The sequence below is a fragment of the Ixodes scapularis genome, unplaced genomic scaffold (assembly GCF_016920785.2).
Source record: "Ixodes scapularis isolate PalLabHiFi unplaced genomic scaffold, ASM1692078v2 PGA_scaffold2__306_contigs__length_199485367, whole genome shotgun sequence".
Lineage (NCBI taxonomy): Eukaryota > Metazoa > Arthropoda > Arachnida > Ixodida > Ixodidae > Ixodes > Ixodes scapularis.
In genome coordinates this window covers 116,156,524-116,170,990 of record NW_024609857.1, presented here as the reverse complement: position 1 = coordinate 116,170,990, position 14,467 = coordinate 116,156,524, and the positions used below count along the sequence as shown (strand labels likewise).

Genomic DNA, 14,467 nt, shown 5'->3' with positions numbered 1-14,467 from the left:
TACCCTGACTGCAGAAAAGGCAAGGCCAGATGGTTCCCTGGTCGGTTACAACACAAACAAGACAACGTCGGGCGAGAGGCTGAAGCAGTCGGGGACCCTGGCAATTGTAAAAAGTAAACAAAACGTTTCGTGCTACTAAAATAAAAAAAAAGTTTACAATTTTTTGTAATGCTGAATTAGAGTGCAGCTCTCGTGGAGGAGGAGAGGGTATGCTCCTCCCCTAAATGTTTGCTATATTTTTCGCTAAATTAAGCGAAAATTTCCCCACTAAATTTAGCGGGAAAATTTTACCCCCGTGACGTTATGAAGGAAAACGTCCCATAACGCAACATGGTTACGGCGACCAACCCGGAAACTGGCTCCTGAAACCTGCCTTCTAAAAAAAGAAAAAAAAATTTTGGTGGTGTAGCTCAGCTATGCGAGAATATACCGTACGTAGCGTGAGCTTATGCGCACACAATGAGAGGCGCTATCAAGCGGCTCCGGTGCAGCGTCAGACTTGGCTACTGCACAATGGAGGCGCACAGCTGGGCATGTGGCGGCGCCAGTGCGTCTGCCACGGCTATGACGTCACTCCTCTGGAATGCGCAAACCAGCGAGGCGGGCCACGCCCGCCTCTCCGGCTCTCATAATGAGCCGTGCTCATTATGCGGAGCGCGCAGCGCCAGGCTCATTATGCAGAGCTCCGTTGCCACGCGCTCCACATAATGAGCACGGCTCATTACGAGGGCCACGCGAAACTGCTCAACCTTGGCCAGTGTAGCTAACGCTACAAAACTTTCCGCCTTTCTATTCTGGTGAAGAAAGAAGAACAGTGAAGCTGTGCTATGGTGGTAATGAAGTAATGGCCGGCCGCAAATCGGTAAGGTGGAAAGGTTGCGTCATCTATGAGCGATGGTGGCAACCAGACAATTGGCGAGCTGGTTGCCGCCGTCGCTCAAAGATGGCGGCAGCTGTCGTCATTTGTTTGCCGACGGACACAATACTGGGGAAACAAGCCCTTAAGAGCTCCGCTGTTAAAAAAAAGAAAGGTGCAAATTCAAGAGCGAGACATCCTCGGAACTTTTGCAATATACGGGAGTGCAAAGCCAGAAGAACCTTGGCATCGATGTCGCTAAATCGACGGTGCACGAAATTTTAGAAGAATCCGACAAATGGATGAGCAAGGCAAAAGCCAGCCTGATGTGTTCTGCCTTCTGGACACAAAAAAGCTCGAAAGTGCTAATGTAAACTTGCATCTCAATTTTTTTGCCTAAACAAACAGTGTTTGTTTTCTGGACTTCATAAACAACAATTGTCTCTGGTCTTGATTCATTATGGACAACTCGTATTATGGACACTTTCTGGGGAACGAAGGTGTTCATAATGACAAGACATGACTATATTCCTCAGTCACTCTCACTATGAGGTTTCAATGAAACAAAATGGAAAAGGTGGTACTGAAAAGACAATATATTAGTTCACATTTGAAGACATGCCTCGATGAGGCAGCAAGTTAGTTTATTCCTGTGTCCCATTTTTAGTTTGAAGTAAAATCGGTCACTGTGTTGATGCATTACCATGCCGCCTCCCAAGCTAGCAAAAACACGGCCACAGTGACTCAACAAAACAGTTGTCCACCAAAACATTTCCCAAACTGTGACCATCACTGACACAACTTGCCATTGAGCTATGAACATTGCTCAAGACAGCATAGCTATTTTTTTGTGGGACCCCACCACACACCCGGCATATCTTTTGCCACACAAACAAAATGTCCCACTTAAATGTCAACAGTAACATCGGATGAAAATGCGGAATATAAATATTGCACGTCCGTCTCCTGGCCTGGTCCCGAGGAGTCCTCAGTGCCACATGCTGCCTACTGCACTGCATCCATGTCCCAGTGACGTAGCAGACTTGCCTCTATTGCGTAGCTGGTTCAGCAGATGGGCCTGTCATGAATGTTCATCACCATGGCATGACAAAGCCTTCCAATAAACTTCTTGCCCCACCAGCCTTGGCACTGTTCACACGCCATGGAGACCTCCGAGGTGAGACACTAGTTCCATGTTACTAAATTGCACAGCCCTGCAGTGAACAGATCACCCTGTATCCTTGCCGACATCTTCAAGGTCACCAGTCTCGAGGTCCAGGTATCTGCACATAATCAACAATCGCTGTAGCAAAAAGTCACAGAATCCACCATTGGGTGAATTACACAGGATTTTGACCTTCCTGTTTCAGCTCTGTTCAATCATGTATACTTCACTGGGTCCAGTACAAATAGCTTCATTGTTTAACACAAGATCACGGTAAGGCTAAAAAGCTTTTAGTTGCAAGGGCAGCCAAATGAAAACCTAATAAAAATGTTTCTCTCGATTTTGCCTCTAAAAACATTCTCCCCAGATGAGCAATGTTCATCACTGTTTACCTGCTGCAGTGATGTGATTGGTTGGAGCGGCTCAACGTTTGCCGCTCCAACTCCATCGCATTGACTGTGCTAACGATTGCGCCTCACGTCGCACGCTGGAGTTGAAGAGATTTCGGCGACTTGGCTGATTTGAAAGTTTGGTGGCGAGTTTATTAAATATGTAGATATTTTCTAAATATCAAAAATGAAGCGGAGTTGCCCTTTAAGAAAGAGTGACACATCTTCTTATGCAGGTACGTAAAATTGTCCTAGAGAGCTGAAACTTTGCACAGTACACCTACACGTGATGTTGAATCTCCTCTGCAAATTTCATACCGATCACCTGAATAGTTCAGAAGTTCAATTTGTAGCCAGTAGAAATCATGATATAAATTACAAATTGCCGTAGTGCATACACCGACGTGCGGTTTACCAACACGGCACTTTGCCCGCAGATGCGCAGAATGTGGACAGAAGCGGCCGAACTCTGTGTTTTTGCCGTTGCCAGTACTTCACTCTTCATTTCTTTACTTCATTTGTTGTGGCATTTGGTACCCGCACATGCGCAGAAAGTATGTGGACAGAAGCGGCCGAGCTCCGTGTTTTTGCCGTTGCAGTACTTCATTCTTCATTTCTTTACTTCATTTGTTGTGGCATTTGGTGCCAACGAACCTCGTATGTGATGCTCGACCATTTGGGCTAGCTACCAGACCTTAAACGTCAGCAGTACAGACAAAGTGCGTTGTTGGCGTTGCACAAGCAGACTGCATTGATAGCGTTGCTTTCGACAATCCTAATTGGCGCTTCGACAAAAAGTTGGTGCCACTAAGGTCGATGGCTCATGTCATTGTTTATGTGATGATTTCAACAAACTAGTTTACAGCCTGCACAATTCAGTCATACAAGTCTCTTGATCTGTAAAACTACAGCACAAGTATGAATGTGAAATAACCCTTTGAAGGAACCGCATAAATTGCTATGTTGACCTATCGTGCTACGATTTATTACAGAAGTGATCTAGATGGTGCATTAATTATATAAAAGTATGAGCCCCCTCACTGAAAGGGGCACTGAAGTCGATTCTGAGATCATCTTTTTGTGGTGACACCTCAATCTAGACACTCTAAGCATCTCAACAAACCTAAAATTGCAATCATGTGTAGGTTATTTACTCGTTAAAAGCGTGTTCAAAGATTGGGACAAGCCCTTTTTGGGAAGAATTTTCTTCCAAGTGAAGTGGCCGACGAAAGGCGCTTGTCGGCAAGCTGCAAGCTATGGCTTCGCCCGCGGAGAAAAAGGGCAGTCTTATCCGAATCTGTACAATCAGGCTCTCTTCGAAAGAAGTTATAATAAAATCATTCGGAATTTGTGCGTACTGTTGGGCTTTCATTGGTCCACACAATGTAGTCCGGAAGAAAAAAAGAGTCCACATGCTTTTCTCTTGTCCCGAGATGAAAAGGCAGTTATGTAATATAAGACTTTGTGTATGCGTGAATTAACACCTTTTAAACAATATAAGATCAAAAACGACCTTTTCCAAAAATGACTTCAGTGCCCCTTTAAGTAAACAACACTTTTTGTGGGTGAATTCCCCGCCCCTTTTTGCGCCATATCAACAGCATTTTGGGCCAACGTGGTGTTTATTATGACTGAAGAACGGAGGGAATGGGAAGGAAGTAAATTTGGCTTATGTATTATCTGCTTCCCTTTGCCAAAATATACAGTGGCCTAAAATGTAATTTTTTTCTTTCTTCTTTTTTTTTTTACTAAGGTGAGCTCTGCTCAATAATACAGCTAAAAATGGCCCATGTTATTGAAAAGAGATGGTTAAAGTGCAGGCGAGCTGGTGGTTGAAACCTGGAACTGTATTCAAAAAAGGAAAAAAAAGTTAGGAAATAGAAAAAAAGGGACAGGCAACGTCTCCAGTGATGTGATTGGCCTAAGCCGTTTTGGAGCATCTTTCGGAGCAGCCAAAACAGTGTTTTGGAGCAACAAAAGTGTACTTTGGAGCAGATACTCCTGGAAAAATAAAATATTTGTTTCAAGGGCTGGACAAACGAAGGACACTTTCTTCACCACAGTAAACATATTATAGTCAAGTTAGACCACCTGGGATTCTTTCAACATATAACTGAAATGCCAATGACATGAAATATATTGCAATGTTTCAGTAAAATGATGCATATATATGTACCTGCTATAGATAAATAAGAACCAAACTGCATCTATTAAAATTTATTTTAAAGTGACCAGCTTAGTATTAAATATCACAGCATTAGGTTGACTAGTTATATAATAAATAGAAGCAGTCTCTAACTGTTGATACGCGTGACCACTGCAGTACAATGCGAAATTGTCATGCGAGCGGGAATAGCTGTTTGATCGAAACCATGCCACTCCGCTCCGTCGCCAACTGGTTGCCAAAATTGTACACAAAATGTAACTGTCCACCATATGACAAAAAACAGCCCAGCCGCACGTGCTTGCCAGAGCGGCTGGCGAGGTATAAGCTAAACACACAGAAAAAAAAAAAAAAAAAAAACTTGAGCACATTGATGCAAGACATTACGAGCCAGGGACAAAAAGTTCTTGGAGCGCTTTGTGCAACGACTGAACTCGAGACAAACAAGCGCGCTGTGCGAGTTCAGCGTAACAGATATTGCCTTCTTTGCTTTAGCTCATTTCTTTTCACCAACCCTTTCGCGGCAGATTTTTCATTGGTTCTTTGGCGCAGGCTTGGCGCAGATTACCCATATGTTGGCAAAATGTAGGAGGATGTAGCAGGGTTAGCACCTTGGCGCAATTGGCGCAGCAATCACATCACTGCGTCTCAATTTCATTCCACCTGTGTGCTAAATTTACATCGGTGTACTTTAACCGTTTAACCCCCAGGTCCGAGCTGTGTTGTCATTAGAGTTTGTACAAATATCACCAAGGACGAGTCAACCTCGTCCACCCTTATGCTGTGGCACTCTCTGCGCCAAAAACAAGTTACAATAAAAAATTAGTTTCGGTTTCTTTTTTCAACACAAGAAGATGGTAGAAGTCAAGAAAAAAAAAAGTGTTTTGCACATTTGCAGTGTGTTTTGCCCAAGAACGGTGATTTAAAAATGGCGCCATGCATAAGGAATGCTGACAACGGTGATGTCTCCAGAAAAAGAGCAGTTTCTTGCAGCAGTTCGGAGAGTAGCGATGCTGAAGGCCTCGAATTTGTCTCCCAAAGTTAGTCTCACATTGCTTTTGAAGACAAGACGACCTCAGACGACGAGAGCGGCCATCATAATGTGCTTCTGAAGACTTCAGATTAAGTAGGTTGACTCCTTTCACGGGAGGTAGAAAAGGTTGCGGGTAAACGCCTAGGAATCTTGCCTGTGAATGTCAAGGTGGTATTTATAATATTCCTTTGGCATGTGGGTTTTCATACATAGGTCAAACTGGATGTTATGTTGATGAGCGAATCATGAAGCACAAAAGGTGTGTTCTCCTGCAGTCCCCAAGTTCAGACACTTTAGAACATTTACAAGTTTGCCACAACTGTCCACCACGGTGATTGTCCATGACGGTGATAAGCCGAGAGCGAGATCAGTTTTAACGCGTAGTAAAAGAAACTCTTAGTATTGTTTTTGCTGGAAATTGTGTAAGTGCCTCGTTGATAGTGACTGACAAGTAAGTACAAACTTTTTTGCAAATGTTTTTCAGTACATTGATTTTGGCAAGTGCGGAAGCGTGGAGGGCATTTCTTCTTTTGTTTGCTCTTTCTGAGTCTGGGGGGTGTGACTTGGTGCAAGGGTTCTTGGCGTCGACTGCGGTGTACCCATATAAAAGGGTGTGGGTTTAGAATAAACCTTCAGCAGTGTTCGAGACGTTGTGTATGTCGTTGTCTTTTTCATGTCCTTTTCCTCTCCGGTGTTTCAGGTTTTTGTTAGGTCTGCAATTGACCAGATTGCCTGTACTTTCACTCTCCTCTCAGTAATCACTTTTTAAAATGCACGCAATAGGACCTCATCTATAGTGCGTTAACAACTATCCCATGCACACAGGGATGACTTACATGATTATGCTTCCTGTAGCAGATCCTCATGCTTGTGGTCGCCAGTGGTCACTCCCTCTTGGCTCGCAAAACAATGAAACAGTGATTACAGGCACTTATTAGCAAGAAAACCATTATATCCTAAAGCACATGAGTTCAATACTAAACAAAAAATGGTTCATCGCGGGAACTGCAACTGCAATATGCAAAATAACAAAATAAGCACGTAACAGGTGATTCGAGGTGGTATGGTTACACATTAACTTAGAAACAACCTGTCTGCATCAATCTGAAATTAAACTGCCAAGCTCTGGCTGTTAAAACACTTTTTCAATTAAGGTCAGCTGATAGCATAAGCCACCTGTTGGAGAATGGCAAGGGATGCCCCTCTTGCCTTTAGCTCGAGCACCTTTTGACATTCTCCAAGGTGGAAAGAGCTGCACATTCTTGTGCAGTAATATCGAAAATAAAAGAGCACCGCTTGCAGCAAGGGGGACACGGAATTAATGGGCGTGTCGAGGCACTATGATAACAGGTTAAATTAAATAAAAAAACCTTTCCACATAATTTGAAAATAAAATACTGTTACAATTAACGTCAGTCTATAACAGAAGCCAACTGTTGGAGAGTGGCAAGAGATGCCCCTCTTGCCTTTAGCTCGAGCACCTCTTGACACTCTCCAAAGCAGAAAAAGCTGCACATTCTTCTGCAGTAATATCTAAAATGAAAGAGCACCGGTTGCAGCAGCAAGGGGGACACTGAATTAATGGGCAGTGTCGAGGCACTATGATAACAGGTGTAAATTAATTAGAAAACCTTTCTACATAATTTGAAAATAAAACACTATGATTAACGTCAGCCTATAACAGAAGCCGACTGTTGGAGAATGGCAAGGGATGCCCCTCTTGCCTTTAGCTCGAGCACCTCTTGACATTCTCCAAGGTGGAAAGAGCTGCACATTCTTGTGCAGTAATATTTAAAATTGAGAGAAAAGTGCTGGTTTCGGCACCTGTTGGAAGATGGTAAGAGATGCCCCTCTTGCCTTTAGCTCGAGCATCTCTTCACATTTTCCAAAGTGGAAAGAAATCCAAGCTGTCAAACACACCATCCCTTTTTGCAAGAGGAACACTGCCCCTTTTTTTGTAGTCCAATTGTCACAACTACTGATATGCAAAGTAGTCATGGTCCTTGAGGGCCAGCACAGACGTGCTCGGAACATCTTCAGGGAGCTGCGCGGATGCCGCTCTTTCTGTAGAAACTCGTCTGGCTACAAGGCCCTCCATGATTTGCTGCTGCTCCAATCTGGTGGGAGGTTTGCCATGCATGGGACCAGAACCAGGGCGTTTCCTTTTGGTGGGAAAGTACCGTGCTTGTTTTTCCATCTTTTTGTTGTGCGGGATTACCCTAGGTTTTAAAGAAGTCTCATCTGGAGGAGAAGTCTCATCATCTGGAACAGAGTCAAGTACTTCTTGGATCTTGATAAGGTGTTTCAACACCAAGGAGCTTGAAGAGCTTGGCAATTTCTTCCTGGGGAGGGACTTGTTCACTCCACTCAGTGCTAAACGTATCTTGTCCTCTAAATTTGGTTGAGTCTTCTGCATCCCTACCTCAATACTCTGCCGAATGTCATCCAAGAGAGTCTGTGGCTCATCATCCAACGTAAAGCCTGTTGCTTCACGTGTAGTTGATGGCATTTCTACATCTGGCTCGGTGTCGGCCTCCTCCACAGTCGTCGCATGAAGCCCCAGGTAAGCTACTGCGTGAATGTGCTTGCACATTGACGCTGAAATCAGGCTGTCATTGCAAGTGCACTTGTAACTGTCGATACAGATGTCACAGTCCTTGCAGCGAAGCACGCAACTCTGGCAGGGATCGCCCTTCTCAACATGGTAGCTTCTCTCTGCCTGGGACTGGGACTTTACAAGCCAGCCATTGCCATTTTGCAGCTGTTCTACATCTGATGCAGGAATTTTCATCCCTTCCTGGTGCCTCCGAAAAAGGGCTGCATCATGCCGATTCGTTTTTCCTTTTACGAGCGACTTGAGACGCTTGTAGAGGCGGTCACGGGTCAGTTCGAAGAGAATCATCAACAGCTTGTCGAGCCTCTGGTTGTGAGTTCCATGCATGTAGTGTGACTTCAGGTCCTTGTGCATTGCCTCCAGGTGGTTGTTAGTATTAAAAGGAATGCCCTTTCTGAAGCAGAGCGCCCACTGTTCTGCTCTGCCACCATAGTAGCGCTCGAAGTACTGAAGAAACTCCTGTACTTGTTGAATTAGTTTTGGATCAGCCTCTTCACTTAGTTTCTGACAGAGAAAGCCTGTCAGAGCTTGTTGAAATTGACCCTCATCTTTGGAATTTCTCAGCGCCCACAACTCGTCGCGAAGACGGTCACGGGTTTGCTTATCTTGGACTGACTGCAACTTCTGAGTCCAGTTGCGGTTTACATGCCAGGAGCAGAGCATGCGATGTTGGGCACGGCCCATCACTTCCTCCCATGCATTACCATATGCGGCAGCATCATCGGACATGAATGCTTCGCATGCGAGGTTGCCAATTTTTTCCTTTATGGCTTTAAAGAAGCGTTTCATGGTCTCGGTGTCTAGTTTCTTTGAGATCAAATATGCACATGGCATGCCTGATTGATCTTCTGCAACTGTCATGAGGGTCGTCAGTTGCAGGTTGTGGCCATTTGTATTATGAGTGGAGTCAATGCACAAGAACTTGGGGCCCAGCTTCGTGAGGAGTTCTTTCTGAGGGGCAGTCATCAGGGCAAGCTCAAAGGTCTCTTTTTCTTTTCCTTCCTCCATGTCAAAGTACAGCACTGGGGAATCTGACTGTTTGTTCAGTTCCTCCACCCACATTGAGACACTTTTAAACTGATCCTTGTGCCGTCGCTCTTTCGTCAGAATTTCATGCTTGACGGAGATGTTGCCAATGTCTTTCATTGAGAGCAAATGAAGCCTGCCCATCTCACTGCCAGCGGAAGAACGTGCATCTACCAGAACCTTACGGGCGGGGATGCCTTGCTTTAGTTTATCAGCTAAAGCCTCCCTCTCAGTCGTCGAGAGGCGCTGGTGCTTCAGTTCCTTCGGGTGGCCGTAGTGTTCTGACTGGTACTCTACTGTCACCTTCCCATCTTTCTCTGTTGCTTGAATTGTGGCTAAGCATTGCACATTAGTCTTACAACTGCCCTGAGTTTTCAGTTGTCGTTTACCTTGGCTGGTGCTCTGAACTGGTCCAGAGCGGTGGCAGTAGTAGTACCTTGTCAGGACATTGTTATCTGATGGTTTTTTGGGTCCGTTGTGGAGAACGAAATGAACATGCTCTCTGCTTTCCTCAGCCTCCCTCCAGTCACTGAATTCTGGCAAGCAGAGAAAAAAGAAAGCTTAAAAGGAAATGGCCTGAATGAAGAGTAGTACATCAGTCACATCACATACTTCCCTGCTTCAAAACATACTTTCTTTTTCACTAAATATACACCCTAACCAGACTTAGCTGTAGCATGTGGTCCATGGTTTGTTTGTGCTCCCAATGCCCACACAGTAGGTGCACTCCAAAACACTGCAGTCTGCAAAAACAGGTTCACTGAGCCCCACATGTGTGGTGTTTGCAAGTGCACCTGCTAAGTGAGTGACGGGAGGACAGAACAACCAGAAACCAAAATGCATCTTGTTTATTCATAAGTTGAACGCAAGTGCGCACAACATCGGACAGAGCACAAGTTTCTATGGCTGTGTGTCGACTGCGCATATTTCACAAAACATAACGAATCTTCGGTTAATTAAACACTAAGAATTTTATTCGCGAATCGAATTATCCGAGAGATTACTATTCGATTTGTATTCAGATATTAAAGTATTCATACACCCCTAGGAAAATGTCAAGTCTCATTATAGTGGCAGTAACAAGAGCAGCTGAAAAACCCTAGTATGTTAGTACCACGTAAACTGTAGACATGAGATATATGCTTACGATAAAATTCCGAGATGCCCCAGCCCTGAAAGGTAAACCACCCCTGTTTTTTAGCTTGATTAGCTGTTTTCTTTTAGCTAGCTATGGGAATATAAAGAACCATTACCGACTGGCAAGTAGAGCCATCATTGCTTCACACTGAAAGTCGGCCCACTCCTTATTTTCACCCAATTTACTCCACACCTCAGATAGCCGTACTTCCATCATGCATACCCGTGGCAACGGCGAAAGCCCCTACAATCAGGTGTGCCAGGTTTGTGTAGTAACCGCAAGCTTTAGCGCCAGTGCACGAGTGCCAACTCAAGGAATAAAAATTTACATTTGATTTTGTCTTAGAAAGGGCTCAGACGGTCATTCAACTCTTTCTTGACCTACCACACTATAACGTAACGAGGAAGTAAAGTATGTTAGCACACAAATGATTTAGTGCTAAATCATTTGTATGCGGTTAAATCCTTCTCCAAGATGTTATAAGGTACGTATGGTGGAAGTATGGCTATTCCCAAGCGCAGATGTGCTTTAGGAGGCGATCCTGTTGATGTCCTGATCTGAAAGTCTTGTTAGTAAAGTAACACGCCTTAAAGAAAGCTGAAGTGGTTCTTAAAAATATAGTTGGAGGTGAATATTTACTTGAATCCAAATGTGACAATTATTTGGTGCAAAATTATTGGCAAACGTAAGAAATCCATGTCCCCCATTCACCATTTACGACGTCAAATATAGACTTTCGGCTACGCAGCGCGTGCCGCTCCATGAGGGTTTTTTTATAATTTTCTTGAAACTCGCTTCGTGGAATTACGTTTCGTAGACAACTTTTCAGGGACACGCGTTTCGTCAACACAATCGTTTTATCAATGCTCGTTCTGCGAATTGCATGCTGTAGGGACATTTCGTCTAGTGTGCATCATAAGGGTGCGCAATAACCCACCCACCTGCCTGCGTTCACGCCGCTTCGCAGCGACAGTCTGCGGCGGCTTATTACAAAAATGTTAACCCACTTGACCGACGCTGCACAAGACTGTCACGGCAACATTCTCATGCAGCTTATTACAAATAACAGGTGTGTCATCCTCTCAACGACATAAGAGGATGACACACCGGGCGACAGCGGTGCCTCAATCTGAGCCCTGGGCCTCGGTTCCTTGGAGGCGGCAGCTTCTACTTTGACTGGGCTACCTCCTTGGAGCCTGATGCTTTGACTCCAGTGGGTCCCAGTGAGCAACAGCGCCATCATGTTCCTGGGGCTTTTTCATGCACCGATCGAACGGTATGCCAGATCCCCATGGCTCGCTGCTAACCCACCCAACCCACCTCGACTAAATCTGGACTTCTGCGAATCGGTCTGCCATCCTCTCCAATACCAAAAATCCATGTCGTCGTCATCGCGCATGTATGTACTCATCACATTTTCATGTTCACTAGACGCGGCACCGTGGCCCTCCATGGTACTGGGTGCTGCTTTTCCGTGGCTCTCCAGAGCAAAATAAATAAAGAGTAATGAAAGACTAAAGACATTTTGCAATGAATTGATTGCCACCTCTCCAGGAGCACGCTGAGTGTGCATAAATTTGATCAGTGCATTCAGTGCACGAGCTTTTTGAGGACCATGCACTTGCAGAACGAAAGAGCTCTGTACATGACGTCACAAGCTACAATTTTGAAAGCCCTTTTCAGAGGGGAACTAAAGAATAAACTCGTACTGCGTGGCAAGTTTTAAGCATCTCGTAAACAATTCGCACAAAAGACGAGTGAGGGACAGGACAAGCGGTACTATCGAAAAGAGTGGGGCATTTTGAGATTCAAAGGAAGGCAATGTTGCATTTTTATGCACTAGATTCTAGAAAGGTGAACAAATCCCCTAAACGAGAAAAGAAAATTAAAAAAAAAAAAAAAATTAACAAAGCGACTTTCTTCTTGTACTTCTCTTAACACGCATTAAACAGTCAGTCGATACTCGATAGTAACGCTTGTGCGTCTCTGTTCTTATCCTTTATTATTTTTTTTTTTTTGCAATGTTTTCGAGATGATCACACTGGCCCAACAACACACTTTTAATTTCCAATGCGACAACATATCGAGAAAAGCGAGCGCCACTTACCTTTCAACGAATCGAACTCTAACTTCTCGCGCCTCGCGACGAACCCGTGTTTCGCTTCAAAGTGGAGCAGCAAGCCCCCATGGAACGCAAAAGAAGCCGTTGGACACAGATCGCATGCAAGGCGGCAACGGCGAAGGGGAAATGTGACCCAGCTCTTGTCAGATTCCCCGTGGACCTCCTTTAAGTGCCTCTTTAAGTTGTAAATTTTCTTGAAACGCTTATCACAAATCGTGCACTTGTACTTATCTGGGTCGGTCTTAGAAGAAACACCACCGCTTCCTCCAGGTTCCGCGGGTTCCGCCATAGCGAGGAAAGACGAATACGAGCAGACCTAACTTCTTAAAATTTAGGTTATCACCCTAACCGGTAGTGTGCTGCATCTGAATTAAGCCACGCAACACGGTTATGCGAGCACAATAATAATAATAATAATAATAATAATAATAAGTAAGGACGGCGGTTTTACGAAGTGATAAAGCGTTATATCGCTAGCACAGCTAACATACACAAAAGCTACGGGGCAACCACTAACGATCCAAATTTTAAACTGAGAACCGTTACCACCGTTATTACGGTTGAAACTTGAAAACAGCGAGGCCAGGGTGGCGCCAGTGGGCGGGTCATACGTGATGCTATCATGATATAGGATGGTCGAGAAATAAACCAGTTAGCTGAGTTTCAGACGTCCCTTTCTGTGTCTGATCCTTCTACTAAAAATTTTCTAATTACTTCAACCACAGCCTCAGGTGTTATATGGCATGATTATTATCATCATCATCACCACCACGCAAACGGATTCCCTACGAGCGGTTTTCCCTACGCTGGCGTTGTCCCCAGATCTAGGCACGGGCAGATCTCTGGATAGGCGCTCGCCATGGATGATGGCTGGCTCGGGCTGTGGTTCGGCGGTTCGGCTTCACGTTCAGCTTCGACAGCCGTTGACAAATAAAAAAAACGAGAAAATAGTGCATTTCTCCCCCGTTTCTGAGCTGTTGTCGGCACCGAAACTTTTTGGCTGCGTGCCAAATAGCTTGTGCATAAAACGATAAAACTGACAGCCTTCACAGTTCTTATAAATAAAAGTTTTGTGGTCAAGAGTGACTCCGCTGGGCGAAAAATGTAGTGCGAGTCGATGGCTGTTTTGATGCGTTTAGTCGTTTAGTTTGTTTAGTTTAGCAGACAAACAAGCTTGAAGACTCGCTCCCGGAAAGCCGCTGTCAACATGAAACTTTTTCAAAATTCATCAACTTTTGGGCTGACTTGCATAGAGCGCATAGAGCGAGCAGAGTATTTTGTTTTGCCGACACAACGAGGTAGAGGGGCTTAGAGCGATAAACCGGGGTTCCGGTCTGCACTCGAAAGTGACCCCCATAAGGAGGCTGCCATTGTACGCAAATTTGACCACACGTCACATGACCAAACCAAATACGTGACGTCACAGGAAAGATGGCAGCGCCCATGCAGCGGCTGGCCCCAGCTGGGCCGGAGCTTGTCGGATGCTTTGTTGGTTGTCGTTCGTCTCGGCGAGTTGATTTCAGACGCGGAAGCCGTCATATGAGGCCGGTCGAAAGCGAGTTCAGAGTTCAGCGTGGTGTTTGACGTAGGTATAACGTGAAAATACGGAGAAACTGTGTGCATTTCGCTGGTGACCGACCGGCATATTGCCACGGAAGAGACAATCTGACCTACGTTGCTCGGACCTCGGATTGATTCGGATACCGCTAGGATAAAATTTAAGGCGACGTTTCTGTGCTCTCGTTGACCATCGGAATCTTCGAGGTTTGCAGTGAAGCGTGTGCAATATATTTGGATACACAGTTTAGCGACGGAAATTGCGTGAGTCGTGCTTGGCGGTGTGCAATCGTGGTGCAGCTTCGATCAAATGACCGAGGGCTCACTTCGGTTGTGCGGCGCACCGGAATGCTGCCTTGAAGCTGGTAGTTCCCGTGCCCTGCTGAATGATGCTGTACTGCCT

General features: G+C 45.0%; 1 protein-coding gene across 2 annotated transcripts; it reads right to left on the bottom strand.

Annotated features, from left to right (window-relative positions):
* Window positions 1–1,434: 1,434 nt before the first annotated feature.
* On the bottom strand, window positions 1,435–13,309 carry LOC115326113. 2 transcript variants are annotated; one of them, XM_040219791.3, is made up of 4 exons: window positions 12,493–13,309; window positions 8,929–9,783; window positions 6,444–8,886; window positions 1,435–2,139 (listed from the first exon to the last, which is right to left on the bottom strand). In XM_040219791.3, exons 1-3 carry the CDS (start codon window positions 12,794–12,796, stop codon window positions 7,583–7,585), a joined length of 2,463 nt encoding a protein of 820 aa, XP_040075725.1. In that variant the 5' UTR covers window positions 12,797–13,309; the 3' UTR covers window positions 1,435–2,139; window positions 6,444–7,582. The 2 variants fall into 2 exon arrangements, with proteins under 2 accessions (XP_040075725.1, XP_029842714.1); XM_029986854.4 differs by having other exon boundaries at window positions 6,444–9,783; window positions 12,493–13,305.
* Between the last annotated feature and the right edge of the window lie 1,158 nt (window positions 13,310–14,467).